Source organism: Macrobrachium rosenbergii, chromosome 36 (assembly GCF_040412425.1).
Source record: "Macrobrachium rosenbergii isolate ZJJX-2024 chromosome 36, ASM4041242v1, whole genome shotgun sequence".
NCBI lineage: Eukaryota > Metazoa > Arthropoda > Malacostraca > Decapoda > Palaemonidae > Macrobrachium > Macrobrachium rosenbergii.
The window spans coordinates 14,490,727-14,514,417 of record NC_089776.1 but is presented as its reverse complement, the minus strand read 5'-3'; the positions used below and the strand labels follow the sequence as shown (position 1 = coordinate 14,514,417).

Here is a 23,691-nt window from a genome sequence, read left to right as displayed (position 1 = left end):
CATTCGGAATGCATTTTCATTGGCGTTCACTCTCCCCAGGTATAAGTGGGAGGGCTGGAAGTATATGCAAATCTCTTTTATATTTTAACTGCGTAGAAATTCAACATCGTCCAAAGTTAAATAAGAGGGAATTTTGCTCCAGATATGAACTCAGACGATACAATTCAACAGCACACTCTTAACCAGTCATTTCCTAAACCATTAACGGTTTCATTTCCACCAGAAAAATGTCATTTCACTTTACTATAGTTTCCCCCTTTAACAAATTTTTTTAAATGATAATAAAAATGTATTACTAGATGGAAGCTAAATGTCGTAGGAAAACGAATGCTTTCTTGACCCTGTAACCTTTTGCAGTTGAATATGATAAGAAGAAAAGACATTTTATCCTAAGCTAAAATTTGGGAGGGAGTGTTGCTTAAATTCTAGATATTCTTATAAAAATTTCTTCCTCTTATAAACCGCTTTCATTTGTTTAACACACACACACTATATATGTATGTATATATATATATATATATATATATATATATATATATATATATATATATATATATATATATATATATATATATATATATATATATGACATGTTTTCAGTCCTTTGTCCGAATTACGATTCATATTATCACATCATCGACCTTCATGGAAAGGGAACTCACTTTCCATTTCTCTCTCTCTCTCTCTCTCTCTCTCTCTCTCTCTCTCTCTCTCTCTCTCTCTCTCTCTCTCGAGCAAATTCCGCTCGAGAATATCATGAAGATGAGGGTAAGGTTAAACGACATCTCCAGAACCTGTTCCATCGAAAGAAATTCCCCAGAAAAAAAAAATAAAGGAGATAGCCTTCGTTGATACAAGCTGTAACCTCAAAAGTTTTTGTGGTAATACCGCTTCTTGTCACATCTTTCCCTCGTTCCGTGACAAGTTCCCTCACCAAAGCGACGACAAAATTTTACCATTTTTTTCCGTCTAATTTTCTTCTTTCCTGACAAAAAAAAAATGAAATGCACTGCAGCAAAAAATGTGTATGCTGGGAAATGTGATTCAGGATTAATGCATTATTGATTAGGCTCTCCCGGTCTTCCAAGGAGTTTTTTCAAAATGTAGCTGCATTTTTCGAAGACGTATGTTTAATTGGGAATAAATGGAATTTGCGTACGAAATTTGCATTCGGAATGCATTTTCATTTGCATTCACTCTTCCCAAATATAAGGAGGTCCGTTTTCTACCAATAGAAGTGGGTCCACTTTCCCGCAATATAAGGGGTCCACTTTCCCCCAAATATAAGTGGGTCCCATTTTCTCCAATCTAAGTGGGAACACTTTCCACAATGTAAGTGGGTCCATTTTCCCCCAAATAAGTGGGTCCATTTTCACCCAATGTAAGTGGGTCTACTTTCCCCCAGTATAAGCAGGTCCACTTCCCCCAATATAAATGGGTCCACTTTCCCCCAATGTATGTGGGTCCAAATTCCCCCAATATAAATGAGTCCATTTTCCCACAACATAAGTGGGTCCACTTCTCCCAACATAAGTGGGTCCACTTTCCCCCAATATAAGTGGGTCCACTTTCCCCCAATATAAGTGGGTCCACTTTCCCCCATTATAAGTGGGTCACTTTCCCCCAATATAAGTGGTTCCATTTTCCCCCAACATAAGTGGGTCCACTTTCCCCCAATATAAGTGGGTCCATTTTCCCCCACCATAAGTGGGTCCACTCTCCCCAAATATAAGTGGTTAAATTTTCCCCCAGCATAAGTGGGTCCACTTTCCCCCAATATAAGTGGGTCCATTTTCCTCCAACATAAGTGGGTTCACTTTCCTTTCAATATAAGTGGGTCCACTTTCCCCCAACATAAGTGGGTCCACTTTCCCCCAATATAAGTGGTTCCATTTTCCCCCAACATAAGTGGGTCCCTTTCCCCCAATATAAGTGGTTCCATTTTCCCCCAACATAAGTGGGTCCACTTTCCCCCAACATAAGTGGGTCCACTTTCCCCCCCAATATAAGTGGGTCCACTTTCCCCCAACATAAGTGGGTCCCTTTCCCCAATATAAGTGGGTCCATTTTCCCCAACATAAGTGGGTCCACTTTCCCCCAATATAAGTGGTTCCATTTTCCCCCAACATAAGTGGGTCCACTTTCCCCCAACATAAGTGGGTCCACTTTCCCCCAATATAAGTGGGTCCACTTTCCCCCAACATAAGTGGGTCCCTTTCCCCCAATATAAGTGGGTCCATTTTCCCCAACATAAGTGGGTCCACTTTCCCCCAATATAAGTGGGTCCATTTTTCCTCCAACATAAGTGGGTTCACTTTCCCCCAATATAAGTGGGTCCACTTTCCCCCAACATAAGTGGGTCCCTTTCCCCCAATATAAGTGGGTCCATTTTCCCCAACATAAGTGGGTCCACTTTCCCCCAATATAAGTGGGTCCATTTTCCTCCAACATAAGTGGGTTCACTTTCCCCCAATATAAGTGGGTCCACTTTCCCCCAACATAAGTGGGTCCACTTTCCCCCAATATAAGTGGTTCCATTTTCCCCCAACATAAGTGGGTCCCTTTCCCCCAATATAAGTGGGTCCATTTTCCCCAACATAAGTGGGTCCACTTTCCCCCAATATAAGTGGGTCCACTTTCCCCCCAATATAAGTGGGTCCACTTTCCCCCAATATAAGTGGTTCCATTTTCCCCCAACATAAGTGGGTCCACTTTCCCCCAATATAAATGGGTCCACTTTCCCCCAACATGAGTGGGTCCACTTTCCCTCAATATAAGTGGGTCCACTTTCCCCCAACATAAGTGGTTTCACTTTCCCCCGATATAAGTGGGTCCATTTTCACCTCATACAAGTGAGTTCACTTTCCCCCAATTAAGTGGGTCCATTTTCTCTCATATAAGTGGGTCTACTTTCCCCCAATATAAGCGGGTCCACCTTCCCCCAACATAAGTGGGTCCACTTTCCCCAAATATAAGTGGGTCCATTTTCCCCCAACATAAGTGGGTCCACTTTCCCTTAATATAAGTGGGTCCACTTTCCCCCAACATAAGTGGTTTCTACTTTCCCCCAATATAAGTGGGTCCATTTTCACCTCACACAAGTGGGTCCACTTTCCCCCAATATGCTGTAAGTGGGTCCATTTTCCACTCAATATAAGTGGGTCCACTTTCCCCCAATATAAGTGGGTCACTTTTCCCCAATATAAGTGGGTCTTCTCCAATATAAGCAAATCTACTTTCCCCCAATATAAGTAGGTCCACTTTCCCCCAACATAAGTGGGTCCACTTTCCCCCAAAATAAGCGGGCCAACGTTCCCCAACATAAGTGGGTCCACTTTCCCCCAACATAAGTGGGCCCACGTTCCCCACCATAAGTGGGTCCACTTTCCCCCGCATAAGTGGACCCACGTTCCCCAACATAAGTGGGTCCACTTCCCTCAATATAAGTGGGTCCACTTCCCTCAATATAAGTGGGTCCACTTGCCCCAATATAAGTGGGTACACTTGCCCCAATATAAGTGGGTCCACTTGCCCCAGCATAAGTGGGTCCACTTTCCCTCCAATATAAGTAAGTCCACTTTCCCCAACATAAGTAGGTCCACTCTCCCCCAAAATAAGTGGGCCCGCGTTCCCCAGCATAAGTGTGTCCACTTTCCACAACATAAGTGGGTCCACTTTCCCCCAATATAAGTCCAATATAGGGTCCATTCTGCCTAAAACATAAGTGGAATAGCTGGAAGAATAAATGACTATCACCTACATTCAATCTACGTAACAATCTTGCATTGTCTAAAGTTATAAAAGTATGACTTTTCTCCAAATATGAACTTAGTACAGTACTCAACAACCCACTTAAAACTAAGGTCATTTCCTTAAACAGTAACGTTATCATTTCCACTGCAAGAAAGTCATTTCACTTGACTGTAGTTCCACCTGAATATGATAAAAAATACCTTTTTAGTCTGAACTAAAATATTGCAGGAAATTTTGCTTAAACGTTAAATGTTCTTACAAAATCTTACTCTGCTTAATATATATATATATATATATATATATATATATATATATATATATATATATATATATATATATATATATATATATATATATGTGTGTGTGTGTGTGTGTGTACATATATATACACATATGATTTTCTTTCAGTCCTTGTTCCTAATTAAGGTTCATATTATCTCATTAGCGGTGAAAGGTTCGTTGACTTTCATTGGAGGAACACTCTCTCTCTCTCTCTCTCTCTCTCTCTCTCTCTCTCTCTCTCTCTCTCTCTCTCTCTCTCTCTCTCTCTCTCTCTCAACTGCATTTTCTACGCCAGCTGTCTATCATCCATTATTCTTTAAAAGCCCTTTTTAATTACTGTCCTCTTAGGAAGAGACCGTCCGTACTTGAATTAAAGAAATAATTTAATTCATTTATCTTTATTCTATCATATTTTTTCTTTGATAAATGGACTAAAGTTTGACTGAAAGAAAAAATCGTCTCGCTTCGATTAGGTTGAGAACAGAGGTCCACACCTGACATCTTATTCGCTTTATCCTCTAGGCAAACTTCCTGGTCGTGCCTTTGGCAAAGACCCTTGCAGACATAAGGCCCCCTCAGTTTAAACCAACCGACAGTAAGAAAACCAAAAATAATTGTCTGTGAATGCTATCTTTAAAAAAAATTGTCTAAATAAGTTGGGTTTTTGTTGAAAAACCACGGAGATATATTTGAGCTCAAGTGAAACAGTCTACTATTTTAATTACATAGTCCTCGACTGCCTAATCTACCTTATATGTATAAGACTTCGAGCACAAGAAAGTAAAATAATGGACTATTTCAGTTGACTGCTTTCGTTTGTATATAGGCTAAAGTAGGTTATTCTAAAAAAAAAAAAAAAAAAAAATCCTGAGTCTTCCCAAAAATGTAAATATGTGCAGTTATAAAGTAATAAATATTTCTTAACGGTAACTTCTAAAAAAAATCTTGAGTCTTCCCAAAAATGTAAAATATGTGCTGTTATAAAGTGATAAATATTTCTTAACAGCAACTTCTAAAAAAAATCATGAGTCTTCCCAAAAATGTAAAATATTTGCTGTTATAAAATGATAAATATTTCCTAACAGCAACTTGTAACCCGCTGTTGTTTTGAGAACTACAAAATGGTAGGATTACCTCAAAGAGCTTTAATAAACGCCAAGAGAATTTAAGAGAAATTCTGGAAGTGAACTTTTCAGCAATACTGTCATCAGAGTCTCATTTGATATATCCCAAAGTCCCTTGTTAATCCATTAAAATTTAGTTTGTGTTGTCACCTCATGTAGTTTTACAATGTTGTATGTTTATAATGAAAACCCACCCACTATTTTGTTTTTTTGTCTTTTGCAAGGCATTTCCGAAAATATCCTAGATATATTGTCACACATGATCAATAAACATCGATAAAAATTAATAAACATGGCACAGCGCATGTTCAAAACAATCTTACAAATATGTAAATAATGGTTAATGAAGATAATGTCAATTCATGCAAAAAAAATTTCAAGATATAAAAAAATTTTTAAAAATACAAAATTCCAAGAACTTCAAAAAAAATTAAGTATATACAAAATTCAAAGAATTTCCCCCAAAAATTAAATATATACAAAATTCCAAGAATCTGAAAGAATGTCAAAAGATTTAAAACTGTCACATAAATTAAAAGTGTCCCATAATTTAAAAAGTCACATAATTAACAAATAGCAATAAAAATGAGGTATGTAAATGATAATACCTATAAATTTTCGAATAATGAATAATGATAAAGACAGGGGCAATGAATGCTTAAAAATAATCACTAATGGATAAAAAGGCATGAGGAAATGAATGATGGCAAAAACAGTTGTACTCACCAAAACTTGAGGAGCTCTTGTCTTGTCTATCACTTCTGCAGAGTAGACAGTTGCATTACGCCACAGGCAGGTAGGGGTCAATAACGATCGGGGGGCGGGGTGGGGAGGGCGACAGTGTTGGAAAAACTACACAATTTGCATTTGTAGGCCGAGCTGACAGAAAAAAGACGAGCATATGCCATGATCTGCTGTGAGTCCGCGGCTGCACAGACCTAATCATCGTTACAGGGTTTGGCACTCTTCATGACACTGGAAGCCACAGGTATTTTTTCGCTCTGCGCCTTTGGGTCTTGTTCGAGATGAGAGACGTCTGTTCCAGGCCGTCTTTTATCAACACAACAAGAGCATTCATAAGCCACTCACAGGCGTAGCAAGGACCCTTCTTCATGGGGCGAAAGTCGATATGATAATGGCAATTAGAAATTTTGTTGTGGTATTCAAACTTCACATCAGGCTGGCTGACATTTTCCCTACAATGCCCTGATGCTCTGGTGCGACTCTAAACACTGCCAATTCAGGGCGTGTTTACAGGTGTAGTGGCCTGAGCAAACTAGCAGAAGTTTTATGTGTTTATGGTCACTGTAAAACAGCCCCTGTTATTTTCCCAGTTTTGAGGTTTGTACCCCTCGGGTCCTTTATTGTTGTTCCTCTCTCAGACGCCTTTTCCATAGAAACCTGGCTCCTCACAGCAGTCATTGCATGAATGCAGAGGAAGGTAGCCTTGCAGATTGTTGTTTCCCCTGCCCTGGAAGGTAACCGAGTAGCCCAATGTCCACTTGTCTTCCATCAGCCTTACCCCTAGATCACTTCTACTGGATAAATTCCCTGCAAATGTCTCTGGAGGCTGTCTGCAAGTTGTAGTCCCCCACTAACGAGTATTTCTTGACGATCACATTCATCACCTCAACTCCCACTTTGGAAAAACGCTCATTCTTACAGTTGCAAGAGACCAGCCTTCTTGGCGGAAAAATTTTCTTGGTACCAGTCTTCTTCACAAAGCTCTGGTAGGACAGACCAAGATTTTTTGCCTTTAGCAACATCAGCAGCCCGTGTTTCTGGTCTACTAACCCTTTTTCTCTCTTTTTCCTGCTGTATCTGGGTTCAGCCTCATCATGAGAAGATTCCACAAGTTCAGAACCACTGCTGCTGGTGGCACTGGCACTTGCTTCAGAACTGAGTGGCACAAGGGAATGGATCATCCCATTCTATCACTTTCACTGTTACAGGGATGCAGTCACTCGTCATCTGAAGTACCACTGTCACTACAATCGTAACAATAACGAGATCTCTTTCTTTTCACACTACTGGCCTTCCTTTAAACTTTTCCCTTCTTCTCTTTAATATCACTGCTTTCCTTTTTACTCTTACCTAGTTAGACACTATCTTGCTCAATAACAACACTACCATCGAGATCTGTTACCTGAAAAGTATCGTAATCATCACTATCACCATCATCTGAACACGAAACATCATCCAAAACAGTTTTGCCTTGAACAGAGAAGCCACGATACGGAGGATTTTCACTTTTTGCTTTTTTTCACAATATCCGGGGCACTTCCATAAAATCTACATTGCCTTAACTCAACATAGCTGTAATATTATAGCTCGGTGATTAATAATATCGCCGTTAGTAGCTATAAAGTTGTATATTTACGGAGAAATCGTGTTTGTTCAATGAACACTGGAAATCCCGAGCGCTGATTGGCTCTCACACGACAATAACAAAAGTGGTGGTTGTCTAGTCGGCCGCTCGGTGTAAAACATTAGTCTCGTAAAGCTATTCCATGTAACGGCTCTCCAGAAATATGGTAAGGCAAAAGTACTACCCGGCGGATGGCGTACAACGTTGTTCCCGATGATAGAAATTCCTAGAATTGTGTCTTCAGAAACTTGGTAAACAGTTAGTTTCATTAGGCGAAAAACGAGTTGTATTAAAACCAATTTCTCGACCGTAATGGAGGCGGCGCGTAACATTACTCCTCGAATGTTTCTTGAGTAATATACTCAATTAATTTTGTAAGAAAAAATAGGAAAACAGAGAAACACCATTTATAACATGACAGATAGAATACGACCAATGACAGACTAAACGAATCTACGGAAAGGTATTTTAACGAAAAGATTAGATATGTAAGTGATCATGAAAACTTAGTTTTTATATATTCATCTGAATCTTTTCTGAATTATTTTTCCCATTAAGCATTTGACATTGAGAATCATTCGGTAAAATATATGAAGTAGAATTGTTATTTTCGTAGTTCATGCACAGAAATGTTTCAATAATTAACCCACCTTGAAAAATTTTACTTTATTGGTTTTTAATAAGAAAGAAATTGTGTACTTAACTCTTTCTGGTCCCAGTGATTTATACTAAATGTAAACACTATATTTTGATTTATTTCTTATCATTTTTGGGGGTGCCTTAGGACGGGAATTACATTAACACAGGTAACACGTACATCAGATACTTTCGTTCCCTGTCATGATCCTATTCTGTTGCTTTGCCCGAAGCTCAGGCTTCGAAATTGTTGAAATTATTCAGGGTCCAAAGAGACAACAATAATAAATTATTCAAAATAGTATCGAAAATAGCAAAAAAAAAAATCCACACTGTGTTATAAAGCTGCAACAACTGAGCAATTACTGTTAATGACCACATTCAGATTGTAGAAAGAAAGCTATTATTATTTTCTCGGAGAGAGGGAGAGAGAGAGAGAGAGAGAGAGAGAGAGAGAGAGAGAGAGAGAGAGAGAGAGAGATTGTACATGTGGAAAGAGAGTGACTATTATTTTCTCTTTCCCGGAGGAGAGAGAGAGAATTCTTGTGAACAATTATTTTAAATAACCTAAAGGCACTTTAGCATACAATCCATAGAGAGAGAGAGAGAGAGAGAGAGAGAGAGAGAGAGAGAGAGAGAGAGAGAGAGAGAGAGAGATAATTCTTTCGAACAGTGATTGTAAATAACCTAAAGACATTATACCATGCAATCCATAAAGAGAGAGAGTGAGAAGAGAGAGAGGAACGTGGCATAAACTGGAATAAATTGGATCTGAACTGGAATTCCAGAAATGGGCAAGCGCTCCCAACCTCAGTAAAGAAGCGACTTCGAAATACCTCTAATGGCTGAGCCGAGTGCTTGATTCAGATAGAAACTCCTCTTGTGCAAGAAAAGCTGTTGAATATTATCGAGCTTTCCACCTGAATATACTGTAAATAAACCATTTAGAGTACCACTTAAGAGGTGGCCTTTTTCTCTGTCAATTGAATTGAATATAGAATTTAGGCCAAAGGTCAAACACTGGGACCTATGAGTCATTCAGCGCTGAAACGGAAATTGACAGTAAAAGGTTTGAAAGGTGTAACAGGAGGAAAACCTCGCAGTTGCACCACGAAACAATTGTTAAGGGAAGGTGGAAAGTAAGATGGAAGAAAGAGAATATAAAAGAGTCCCTTACGTTAATGCCAATTTAGTTCGAGCAGGAACAGTCATTTATGTGTACCACTGACCATTTACCAAATTTTGAAGGAAGCGTGACTCATTAGTTTTAGAAATTATTTTTGATTTTTCCTTTTTGCTCTTCAAATTCTATCTGTGATCCTGAAACAGTGATATTATTATTTTTAAATTTTTCTCAAAACGGTTATGTCTACGGTGCAGTCTACACGATGCCATGATACAAGACCTAACCTAACCTATAACAATAGGAAAAGAGCAGTTTAATTCTCTTATTTACGCTTCGGTGACAAATCGACCTTCATTTACATAATCTTTCTTCTTTCCAGTTATCTTCAGCCGTTCATATTTAATCACGAAATGCTCTTCATTCTAAAGCGTCCATTCCAATCCCGTCATTCTCCACAAAGAAAAGGAAAGTACATACACCCACTCAGTGATCAAAATATTTAAAACTTTGAAATATGCAAATGATTCTTCTCGCAATGGCGGTCAAGTCAAGCACCCTCAGGCCATCACGACCATTACTGCGTGGGCTGCGTAATCGTCATTCTTCTTCCTCCAAAGCAGGCCTAGGAATTCACTTTGTTTATTCCTCTTTTCTCTTAACCTTCTGAGTCTTCTTCTTCTTCTTCTTCCTGCTCTCGTTCTTCTGAAATCTCGAGTCTAATTATTTCGCAAGCGCTGTTTATGTCCCACGGGAATAGACCTAAATTTCCCCCCTTCCCCAATAAAGAAATATAACAAAAGTAAACGGATCAACGCCGCTGCTTTTCATCTCCCCAAAAATACGGAAACAGACAAGAATCAAAACAAATGAAGCGCGATGAAAACAGCAGCAGCAGCAGCAGAAGCCACGGGACGTTCCATCATGACTAACCTCCGGGGAAATTTTAAGCCTCCGGGCGAGAAGATTGCAACGTGAAGTTTTGCTTATATTTTGCGTATCCCCAGAAACTTTTCCTCGCAAGAGTGACACAGTGGTAATGCATTTATACGATCCTATGTCGCATCACGCATTCCCTCGCGTGAATGAGGAGGAAACATAAGAGCATCGGGTGAGATAATCTATTTCTCCCCCACAAGAACTGCCCCAGAATGAGAAAATAATGATTACGCCGTTCCAGAGAGAATTCTCTCTTGTTTTCGTCCGCAGTTTGTAAACGCCTCTGTTGAGATACCTCTCCCTGTGTTGTACCGAAGGAAGGAGAATGAAAATGAAGTATTTTGCCTCTGAAATTCATTCCTTTTCGGAAAGCTGTATAATATTTCCTGCAGAGAGGGAACAGTGGGCGTGACATGTGAACCTTCTCCATATTTGATCCAGGTGGAATATTTGCAAGGCAGGCACGAAATTTCTGAGAAAATATAGTTATCGACGAAATCCGGCCGTTGGATAATAATTATTTTTAAGTGAAGAGCAAAAAAAAAAACCCTTATTTTCCTAAGTCTTTTCAGAATGTAACACAGCAAGAAGATTAACCTAAATAAAAAGATGCTACAGCTTAGATTAATCCAGACACACAATTTTCAATTCATTTCTGAAGCAGTAACAAATAAAGGAAAACATGAATTAATTAGCACATTCACTGCATTTCAAGATCGTATATTTTTTATATATATCAAAGCTTAATACACAAAGAGAACAATAAAGCCACATATAGGTGATAGGCCTTTGCTTGAGGTTTATGATCACTGAACGAAAAAGAAGAATTGGAATATAGAATTTTGGTCAAAGGCCAAGCGCTTGGACCTTTGATGAGGTCATTCAGCGCTGGAAAGGGAAATTGAGAATGAAAGGTTTGACAGGCGTAACAGGAGGAAAATCTCGCAGTTGGGCGATGAAACAGTTGTTAAAAGGTTGGGGAAAGTAAGACGGAAGAAAGAGAATATGAACGGAGGTACAGTAAAAGGAATGAAAGAGGTTGCAGCTAGGGCCAGAAGAATTCTGCAAAGAACCTTAATTAATGCCTAGAGAGCACCGCGTGAGGCGAGGTGCACTGATGACACTAGGTCCCGCCAACCCCCCTCCAACCTAACCCCCAACAAACTGAAACCGAGAGGATTCTGATTTAACTTACAAGTCAGCTTGAATTAGCCATTCTTAAGAATACCTTTGAACAGTGGAAAGTAAATCAGGAAATCAATAGAATTCTACTGTAAAATTAAATCATTATACCATAATTTTTAAAAATATGAACTTTATAAAGACAGTAGGACTTCCGATATTTTCTGAAAAATCACTCGGATATCTCTTAAGCTCTCCACATCTTCCTCAGCAATAAATCTTAGAGCAAAGGCAACGGAATCTTTCAAACAATGCTTTTCTACTCGCTACTGACAACTTTAAGACCATAAGAAGTAGCCACAACGACATCTCCGGAATTCTCTGGTATTAAATTTCCCAAACTATGTCATCGTTGTATTAGCTGTGAGGTATAAGTGCTAAGGAGCTTTTGCGCTTTGGACGAAGTGGCTTGAAAATTATCAAGTTGTAGAGGCAACTTTCAGAAAGTGTTAAAGCTAATACATTGACAATATAACCATGGATTTTTCATACCCGAGAACTGTACGATAACTAACTTTACATTTACTGTCCGTCGCCAAAAAAATATGAATTTCTGTCCCTTAAAACAATGAAATTGCATTTATTTATAACTGATACAGTAGCTTACTTCTTCAACCGTTAAAAGTGGCTTGGCTGTCATTTTCCTAGGGCAATTTTCCACAAATATCTTAATCTTTACATGCATAATTTTTACCCTCGTATGTGTATGCTCGCTTATTTAACCTTTACCCTATAGATACTGAACTGTATTTTCAAACTCCGCTTGTGTACATCACCACTAAAGAAACTCTTGTCAACAGCTAACACTAAAACTAAAAATAAATAAATGATCCAAAATTCCCTCGTAAGATACACTGACTTTTCATAATTTTACTCCGTAACTAGCAAGTCTGATCTATGGAGTTTTCCGGTCTTTTAAACAAAATTAAAATTATTATTATTATTATTATTATTATTATTATTATTATTATTATTATTATTATTATTATTATTATGAAGATGAACCCTATTCATATGGAACAAGCCCACCAGAGGAGCCACTGACTTGAAATTCAAGCTTCCAAAGAATATGGTATTGATTTGAAAGAAGTCACAGAAGGTTATATGAAATACAGAAAGAAGAGACCAGTAATTAGAGAAGAAAAAATAAACAAATTAATAAATAAGTAGATAAAAATGTAAGTGAATTATTAAAAATACAATGAGAATTGTTTTAGGGTAGTAATGCATTACCTCATCGCTTATGAACCAGATTAATTATTAGGAATAGAAATACTCCCGCGTCTTGGCCTAGATTCATATAATTATCAACCTTGGATATATAAAATGGGACGAATACATTAGCGCTTTTTAATTAATATTTCAGCTTCATTTATATGCAAATGATGCATGCCTGATATTAACATTTTTCAATCGCAGTTTTTATCGCTTATATTACAAATATTCGTCAGCATGAAATAATGATGGCTCTAAGTATTAATAAATGATATGTGTGATTGTGGAATATTCATTTATACATATTTGGTATACAGCTTAAATCTTCGGACAGGTAAAATAAAGAATGATAAATGAATATAAAGAATGTAATTACAATCTTTTTTTTATTTAGCAAAGAAAGTCTCCACTTACAAGAAAATGAATGAAACTAAGGAAAGAAAGTGACAGATTAGTAATAATGCAAATAAATCATTTAAAAAAATAAAGAACAAAAAATATCACAAGACACTAAGTCTTCGGAATTTTGTCTAATTCCTATGAAAGCCATTCCGATATCTCGATGGAAAATTACACCTACAGTTCGCACACGCGTCATGAAAAATATCTCACCTTACGAGACTTCGTGGATGAAAATGTGTAGAAGAGCTTTGAACATAAAGAGATATTCTCTCTCCATGTGGTCTCCAGTTCTGGAATGGCCTCGTAGCTTTTCCAACAAAAGCTTGGTCTTTCTTTTAAAGGCGACATAACTAAGCGCCTTCGGGGGTAAATTACTTCCATAAAACTAAGCTTCTGAACCCTGAGAATGGGCAAACTTATAAAGAAATTATAACGCGGATGCTTAGAATTTACATCACGTAAATGTCCAGCCCTCCGAGTGAGTAATAATATAAAAGGAAAATGTTAAATAATCGTACCCTTCCAGGACGGCAGTCATAAACAAAAAGGAGACTGAGAGATTAAGGAAATGTGTTCTTGAAGGTATTCCTGAGAGAGAGAGAGAGAGAGAGAGAGAGAGAAGGGAGTCTCTCTTCCACGACAAGAGACTTTCAGTATTAATGAGATTTTTGTAGCCCAATCAAGACATTTTTATTATTGCTATTTTGCTTGGAAAGAGGTATCATATAAAACCAAGTTTACAGTAAAATTGTTATTTTCTCTCGTTAATAGAGCATATCTCGTAAAGGCCCTCTTGAATAAAATAAGATGGTAGTTAGCATGGATAATAGTCTCAAGTGTATTGAAGAGTGCATGAGCAGTTTATCAGAATGACTGTTTACTAAACCATCATGAGACATTTTCAAACTTAGAGTAAATAATTTTTGATCGTTTACTTAGAAATCAGGGAAAAATTAAATAATTTGCGAGTAAACAGTCCACCTTAGGGCCAATATTAATATTTGATGCCTTAGTTTTATATAGCAATGTAGAACAGATTTCTGTAGCAAAGTAAAATCAGACACTGACTTAACCAACCCAAGTGTCTTCTCTGCAAATTCCCTATTTTATCATTGTTTTAATATTTCGTTTATGTCTGTTTTCGTTATCATGTTCCTGTACCCATATTTCTGAGATACATCTATCGCATTTTTGTACATTCTGTGGTCTCGTACAGCACGCAGAGGGAGACAGTCGCAGAATTAAAAGAAAATGAAACAGAAGATTCATTTACCTTGAAAAGTTAAGATAACTTATAGTAATGACATTCTTTTCTGGCGTGTCTGAGTTCTTCGTTGGGAGAGTCGGTCGAGTTGTGGGCTAGCACTCGCTAGGCCCGAGTTCGAGTCTCCGGCCGGCTAATGAATAGTTAGAGGAGTTTATTTCTGGTGATAGAAATTCATTTCTCGCTATAATGTGGTTCGGATTCCACAATGAGCTGTAGGTCCCGTTGCTAAGTAACCAATTGGTTCTTAGCCACGTAAAATAAGTCTAATCCTTCGGGCCAGCCCTAGGAGAGCTGTTAATCAACTCAGTGGTCTGGTAAAACTAAGGTATACTTAACTTCTGGCGTGTCTGAAGGAGAGGGAGGTGAACTTTCACAAATACTGAAATCACTGAAGTGATTCAGTCAACCTCTGTTTCAGCTTTCGAAAAGGACTTAACAGCCAATGTCTTATTAACTTTCTGAGCATGAATATGGTTTTATCCAGGATAACTTGGCTTTCGCTCATAGATACTGGCAACTCGACCTAAAGTATGATCTGGAGATCTAGCGTTTAGGGAACCCGTTGGTCTACCTGCTGAGTCATCAGCAACCATACATCCGGTTCCCCAGGTCCTATCGTGGGTGAACAAGTATACAGTATATATGTTAGGTCTGCTCTTCATGAGAGAATCTTCAGACTTTAAATAGACTTTGGATTTTTTTAAATTTTGAATAATGAGAATTTATTGAAAGCAAACGAATATTCTTAAATTTTCCTGGTGTTTAATTTCACCAGAACGTATCCTTAAAAAGACTCAGATTGTGGTATTTACGTGATGGCTCTGTTTTGGCCAGACCCAAAATAGGGTCTCATTGAGTGATCTTTGACCTTTTGGCTGCTTTTTCGTATCTTTTGTTGACAGAATTTCAATGATTTCCACAACAAAACCTATAATAAGACGAAGCAGACGTCTTCGCGTGTATCCACAGGAAAAAGGTCTCTCTCTCTCTCTCTCTCTCTCTCTCTCTCTCTCTCTCTCTCTCTCTCTCTCTCTCTCTCTCTCTCTCTCTCACAACCGCACAGACTATTTTGGTAATGGGGCTGCCTGTGAAATTGCTCTCCAAGAGAGAGAAATGCAGTAATTACTGGGGAATGTTGGTCATAAACTAAGGTTTGCACTGATCTGAAAACAGGGGTCAGAAAATCTCTCCTTGTTTTACTCTGCACTTTGGATTCATAAAATACTGACAATTCTGCCAAGAAGAAGAAGAAGAAGAAGAAGAAGAAGAAGAAGAAGAAGAAGAAGAAGAAGAAGAAGAAGAAGAAGAAGAAGAAGAAAGGAAATTCGTTTATTAAATCTTGGAATATTTGTGCACATTCTTTTAGGTCTGTGTATTTGTCACTAGATTAATTGACAAATGCCAATGTGTCGAAACAGAGGGAATTATAATTTCAACTATGTTATTGTTATTATTATTATTATTATTATTATTATTATTATTATTATTATTATTATTATTATTATTATTCAGAAGATAAACCCAATTCTTATGGAACAAGCCCACCACAGGGCCACTGACTTGAAATTCATCCTTCCAAAGAATATGGTGTTCATTTGAAAGAAGTAACAGAAGGTGATAGGAAATACTGAAAAAGAGATCAGCTATTAGGAACGAAAAATGAATAAATAAATAGAGAAAATTAATAGACTTAAATAAATACGTAAATAATCAAGCTCATTGTGAAGGTTTTTTTGTTAACAGCTAAAGATATTCTTGACGGTATCTAGCAACTGACAATGAATTACGTAAGAGTAAGTTATTATTTCGTATTGTCCCATTCTAGTTACGCCTAGGAAGCCTCACTAATCCATCAGCTCGAGATGTATGGAACTTACCTCTAAACAATCATTGTACCCACTTCAGTCAGAAATTGCAAGAGGAAATTAATTACGCTCAAAGCATAATTCTGGCGTCTTGAATGGCAATTGTCAACACGGGGCTAATCCTGATGATGTCAATATCAAGTCTGTTTGTAATCATTTCGTGATTCTTAACTGGATGGGGATTTGAAGGCAACTGCTCTGAGTAAATCCGGGATTAAGGTGATTACTTCGAGATGCGCAGAAGTAAACGAAGAGTAATTTTGGCTTGAATCGTGAAGGATTCTCTTGTCAGCAAGCTTATACAAAGGCAGCATACAAAGGATGATTTATATTGTATGCATTTTTCATGATTTTAATCATATCGATGTTCTTCACGTTTCTATATTTGGATATCGCTCTTGGAAGTTATAAAATACTTTCTGCTATATCTTTATTCTTGAAATATACGATTGCAAAAGCTAAGATTCCAACACCAGAAATAAAACAAAGAGAAAATGAAACCGAAAATCTAAAAAAAATATTCGTGGCAAGAGCTGACGCAAGACGTTGGGTCCTTCAGTTGAGTTTTAATATCAAGACGAAAACGTCATACGAACGTAACTCTTTCCGAAATGGGAGCCATGAACGTACTGGAGAAGAAAAACGGGTGGAAATGTTTTCTTGACTGCATTCTGAGAGAGAGAGAGAGAATCTCCTATTTTATATGCTATCGTTTCTTTCATATAATGAATCATTATAATGTTGGTACCATTTAAAACTATTTATTTAATGATAATAAAAAATTATTACAACTTTTTGAAGACTCAAATCCTATAACATCGGGTTCAAAAGATTTATTTCATTGCTTCAAAGACAAAGAAGGTAAATGAATCCTCTCTTATGAGAGGACATGAATGACGTGCATTCCTCTGCTCCATATATATATATATATATATATATATATATATATATATATATATATATATATATATATATATATATATATATATATATATATATATATATATATATATATATATATATATATATATATATATATATATGTGTGTGTGTATATATGTATATTTATATATACGTTTATATATATATTATGTATTTAATTATTTATTTTATTTATATACATACATATTCCTCTTTTCAATGAATTTACTTAGTTATTTATTTATTTATTTATAATTGTATAGCTCCCTTTACCAGTTACTTAAATCGACCGATGTTCAGAGGGAAAGATCAAAATGCGAACTTAATTCGTTCCTGCATATCTCTCTTCAATACGGAAGTTAAACGCGTGAAAAGAGGATTATTTCCAACTTGCATTTTTCGCGAACCCTATCCTTATTCAGTAAGGATTATCAAACTCGCGGAAATCGTCCAGACTATGTACAAGGTCGAATGAATGTTTACACGCCCGTGGTAGAATGAGGTGAGCCGTTGCAACGACAAACAGCTAAGTAGGTCACAGTAGGATTACATCCTCTGGGAACTGTTGCAATTAACAGGTGAGATCGGATATTGCATTCCTTCCTCACCCCGTGAGTTTCCAACAAAGGGGTTTTCTTTTTACCTAACATGCGCTCTAATCAGGGCGGCTTAGCTTTGTTTTCGGTGCGCAGTTCATCTAATTACTCCCGTCGACCAGGAAGAGCATTGTAATGTAAACACTTTCAAGCTTTTGTGTCTGTAGACCTTATTAGGGAAGGATCATTTTCATGTGTTGTTTGTCAAGTTCATAATGTAAGTTACCATACAGCTGTAGTCTGTGTGTCTGGGGTTAATTTTCTTTTTTTAGGCTGACTGAAAATGTCTGTAGATGATGATATCATTTTAACCAATGATGAGCAGCCAGTCACGATTAACTTCAGTGATATCATCTGGGAATATTTACCGTCATGAAAAAGAAATTAAAAGCACACAGCACCTTCTGCTCGTTTTTCATTACAATATAATTTTAGCCAAGAAAAATAAAATTGAAGGGATTGACTTAGGCCAGTACATTGAAATTCTCCACTGAGGTTCTTCCACTGAAGGGGTTGATTCCTACAAATGCCATACACTGATTACCCAGTGAAAGGTGAACTCAGGTCTTCAGAGTTTGACATGGTAAGTGTATCTTCCCGATATTTTCAAGACCTACAGTTGGGAATCAGCAACAGATTTGCACAAAATATTATACAATAATTTGAAATCCTACTTAAATTTTACTAGTACTGTCGTGTCCCGAGTTTTTGCAGAATCATGTCACTGAATATGACCCACGTTTTACCCTGACATCTGTTGTTGTTGACTGAGCTGCCATGTGCCAGCACAGGCTATTGTCATGGCATCAAGGACCCTTATTTTGTGACTAATTTCCAGTTTTCCACATCCAACATCACCAAAACGTTTTGTTGTTGTGTTCTTCAACGTTTGAGGAAAAATATGTTTATGAATGTTTTTAATGCTAATTTATTATTAACATTCGTTTCCGGGTATATCCTTGAAAGACCATGACTGTTTTTCAAAATCGCAAAATTCTCTCATCTTCTCTCATGTGTCTGCCTCTGTGGGTCTTTTAAGTTCAATAAAGTCTTTTAAACTCAATAGAACACTGTTAGATTGCATTAAAAATTAAATTCATATATATATATATATATATATATATATATATATATATATATATATATATATATATATACATATACCTTGGAATAACTTACATCCAGTTGCAACTGTAATTGACAAGTACGTCTACCCTGTCCAGGATTCGAACTAGCGCCTTTTGGATGAGATACACAGATAGAACTCGACTTATCCATTCGGCTACCAAGAGTGGTATAACTTAATTTCTTCTCTGCTGGGTAGATTACTGTCGTTTCAGATTCTGTACGTACAATCGAAATCAACCCTTCTCTGCTGTGATAACGGATTGCTAAGTTTGTAAGAAATGGCTAATTATGATGATATTTTGTACTTAAAGGGGTATTTGTGTCTTAATATCTGCTTTATAAGAAAATAATGTGCGTATGAATAACGTTAAGTTTTAAAGCTAACAAGAGCCCCAGTGTGTTCCTGTGGATTAGACCACCTAACAAAAACGGGTAAAAAAAAACAAAAAACTGAGCCACTGAGTGCTTTCAAAGTACAGGTAATGGAATTAGCGAATTAGTTCACTCTAACGTATGACTCCTCTTTATTTGACTGTAGCACTGTCACTGTATACAGTTATATATTTTTATTTTTAGCTTTATATAGTTGTGATCATGCATGTATTCTTCATGACTTTTCTATAAAAGAAAAAAAATTGTAACTGATTAACAAATGATGCGAGAAAATCGGTATTTTTTCTGGGAGACTAAATGGGGACCAACAACCACAGATGAAAAGATATCCTAAAATGTTATATTCAGAGTCTTGAGAGAGAGAGAGAGAGAGAGAGAGAGAGAGAGAGAGAGAGAGAGAGAGAGAGAGAGAGAGAGAGAGAGAGCTAATATTGCATTTCCAAAATCAATAGAATTAGGAGTAGGGATGTGCCTCTACAACGAAATACATGTTTGTGGTCAAGAGATCAACTTTTTCATCAAGAAGAATTCTTATTTTGAAGTGACTGTTTCCTACAGCAAAATACAGCGCACATCTTAATAAAATCCTTTAATTTTGCTATTAATTCTTATTTATATTCAAATAATACAATTTATAAGTGCAAAATATATTTATATCATTTTAATCATAATAAAAATACCTTTATTAAAAAAGATTTTATTGAAAGTAATAAAATAATTACGTAAGAAACAAACCCAAGCAGCACGCACATGTGGTCTTGCCCTTCGATGACCTAAGTGTGATCGTCCTATAGTTTATCAGTGATAACGATTTCAGTGGTCAATATAGAACGACGAAGTGAATAAAATTATATTTTAGTAAATGAATTAATCAAAAAGCCGGCGATGGATACTTTCGAAGACCCAGAGTGGGGAAATTCGACTGTTTTCTCTTATTACAAGTTTCCAGGAACTACGGAATTTAAGGTACGTTTAAAGGGAAGTAAACAACGCCTGGAGGGTTGTTTTCAAGAGTTTTTGGGGCTGTTACACTGATCTTCGGGTGGAAAATATATGGTAATTCTAAGCCGGCTGTCCGCGGTGAGCTAGACTATGGCAATTGACGATTTTCTGTGTTATTTTACTTGCTTTACAAGAATTTAAAGTAATATTTTGTCGGCCGGCTGTAACTAAGCTGTCACTGACCTTTGAAGACTACGCGACTTGAATTGCCTAACGCAGGGTAGGTCTAAGCCAGCATTCTAGCAAGCCCCCACCCTCCATAACTAATACGGCAAAATTGTAACCAGTAAACACCCCTAAAAATACCAAAATAACGTACCTAGACGTGTTTACTGGTTACAATTTTGCCGTATTATTATGGAGGAGGGGCGGAAGGTACAGACTAGTAATTCAAGTTAGTCTTCAAGGTCAATCACAGTTTTGACAAAATATTACTTTTTAGCAAGTAAAATAACATAGAAAATAAGTTTATGAGTATTACAAATATATGACAGTAATTGGACTCAGAGATAGCCTAACCTACTTAGCCTAGGCTAGGCTTAGGTATGTTAGTCAGGGCACAGACTAGGCTCAGTTAGGCTAGACATTGGTTTTTAGCCAGACATATGAGTGGCGCAGTGTAATAAGGTGCCAGCGCGTTTTTTAAAAAAATGATAAAACGCATTTAAAGTTTGCCAACTATGAAAACGCTTATAAGAGAAAAAACCAGCCAAACGATTTCTATGAATCATACCTCATTTTAAAGGAAATTTATTCGCCTATTACATATGCAAAAATCATTATAGTATGTCTACATGCACCTCCACTGGTTGCCGCTTGCCTCCTTTTTTATGATGAGTCTTATGATGTCCAGAAATTTCCCTTTGTTTTGCATGGATTTTCGAACCTTTGCCAGTAACATAAGGGGACAAAAGTGTGTGTACAGGATAGTGCTGTCTTTAGCTGCTCGCTCACAATAAAAAAACCCCCAGTGACACTTGTTACGCCGCCCCTCATATAATTTATGAGACAGTGTAGACAACAGGAACAGGTTCTGCAGACGAAAACAAACCAGACTTTTTCTAGAAGGTCATGTCCTGACCTAGCCTTATCCCCAAGTGACACTAAACATTGAAGACAGTGGACTAAGCTTCCATTCAGAGGTAACAATTGCAAACTACCTAAATTTTTCAAACCATATTTCCAATTTGGACTTGAAAATGTTACTGTCTTATGTTTTAATGTGTGCTTTGAATATTTCTGAGGTTCATTTCATTCACAAATAACATAATCACCCTTTCAGTATCATGCACTAGGATAAAGGTAAAGTTAGGTCAGGTGTGGTTGGTTAGGTCATTAGCAAATGAAATGAATATCAGGAACTATTTTCAAGTCTAAAATATGATAATGGTTTAAAGTAAAATTTTATAAATTTATGGGTATTATTTTAGAAAGGAACCAGCCCAAAATGACATGAAAATATGTTTTTCTAGGTGATTTTCAGTTTTGCACGAATATCACCTTCATTTTTCGGAAATTAACGGTTTTAGACTTTACTCAGAGCACCTACAGTTTCCCGGCCCCTTTCGATAACCGAAAAATGGCGGAAGAACACTGACCTTACTGTAACCCCCTGTGGCTAGCACAGCGAACATTACCTCTTGCCAGAAAATGTCATGCTTGCCAAGAATCTTTAAATATGCGGATAAGCGCGAAGCGCCGTTCCCGCCAACTGACAGCACACATAAACAGGGCGACATGTTGGTTTGGTGTTCTTGATGGGCCCGGAAAATCGAGTAAAGTCTAAAACCGTTAATTTCGAGGAAAATGAAGATGATATTTGCAAAACACATCAAAATCATGAAAAACATATTTTCATGTCATTTTGGGCTGGTTCCTCTTTCTAAAATTTTACCAATTTATGTATATAAAATATAGTCTGCAACAAAGCTTTTTATATTCAGACCAGTCTGATTTTCATCTCCTGCAGAACCATTAGGCTAGTCAAGTTAGGGTGATAAACCACCATAGATCAGGTAGCCTAAACTATACCAAATAGTAATAGCCTACGGGATCACAGTAAGCAACAAAGGGGTTTTTGTCTGGGAAGATTTGGGGGCAATATTCAGACAAAAGGGTCACGGCCAGGTAAGGGGATGGCGTTCAAGGTAAGGATAGGTAAAAATAGGTCTTCATAGGTCATATTCACTCTAAAATGTATACTATAGTTAAGGGGTAGCCTAGGCCAGACCACTTGACCCCTTCATTCACAGTGGCTCTAAATTTAGGAAATGGAAACTTCCCAATATTGTAAGACAATAGGCTAATGCTGTTTAACCTAACCTAGGATGCCAGGTATTGCCTACAAAGAAGGCTCACCAGCATCCCATCAAACTAACTACTGTACTGAGCTCGTGCAAACTGCATCATCCACCTTTTTCATGCAGGCATCCTTATTCTACCTTTATATTTTTTTTATGAATTTTGGGTCTGCAGTGGTTTGACTGGAACCACACAGACTAAGGACGATGAAGAGAAACTTAAACTTACCAGACTATATAAAGATCATGTGAATAGGTAAACAAGTACTTTGAATTGAACAATGCTGAACATTGTTGGTACTAAGTTAATTTTGAAAACAGAAGTATTCACAAGAGCCTAAGCTAAGGGCATTTTCTTACAAATGTTTTTGTAAGTTTTACCAAGTTCTTAAATTATACAGCTACGTTACTTACAAGCAAGGAAAATGCAGAAAACTGTATTAGAATTGGAATATAAAATTTAGACCAGAGGCCAAGCACTGGGTCCTATGAGGTCATTCAGTGCTGAAACAAAAAGTAACAGTAAAAAGGCTTGAAAGGTAGGAGAGGGTGGAGAGCAAGATGCAAGAAATAGAATATAAATGGAGGTACATTAAAAGGAATGAAAGGAGTTGCAGCTAGGGCCCAAGGGTACTATGCAAAGAACCTTAAGTAATGCCTACAGTGCAGCGCTTGAGGAGTATGGAAGGCACTACGCCCCTACAGGGTGGATAGCTGTACCCTAAAAGGGTATAGCTTCAAATTTTCATTAGTGATGGATCTTCAAACCAGTTATTCTTGTCTTTTATAGGCTAGATTCTGTGATGTCTTCATCATCTGTTGTATTTGTTGTCACATTCTTATACATAAGCCCTTTTTCTTTCTTTCATAATCATATCTTTTTTCTCTTGTTTTCATTATTTTGTTTGTAATATTTCTGTGCCAGAAAATTTCATAGCCCAAGGTATTACCACTGTGCATTCTTTGTACTCTAGTCTGCTAGTATATCTGGAGTCACTGATATAGACTACATACTAATTTTAGTTTTTTAATTACAGAGTCACTGGATTTAGCGACGTACATGTTCTTTGTCTTTAATTTAACTCTGTACACATAAATTTGAGCAGCGATTCGTGGAAATGAAACCATGGGACGCTCATGATTGGTAAAATTTCATGGAGTCCCTTTGCTCATCTCCTTCAGTTGACATTCCCAG

General features: G+C 37.1%; 1 protein-coding gene across 2 annotated transcripts in view; it reads left to right on the top strand.

Annotated features, from left to right (window-relative positions):
• The window catches only part of LOC136856658 (DNA ligase 1-like), a 202,603-nt gene that overhangs the window by 165,072 nt on the left and 13,840 nt on the right, over nucleotides 1-23,691 (top strand). Inside the window, exon 1 of one of the 2 annotated variants that reach the window (XM_067134675.1) lies at nucleotides 19,911-20,160. The exons of the other annotated variant lie outside the window; for it this stretch is intronic. Coding sequence (XP_066990776.1) covers nucleotides 20,080-20,160 — 81 coding nt within the window. The 5' untranslated portion in view covers nucleotides 19,911-20,079. Of the gene's footprint in view, nucleotides 1-19,910; nucleotides 20,161-23,691 lie in introns of those variants that run through there. 2 annotated transcript variants of the gene reach the window in all.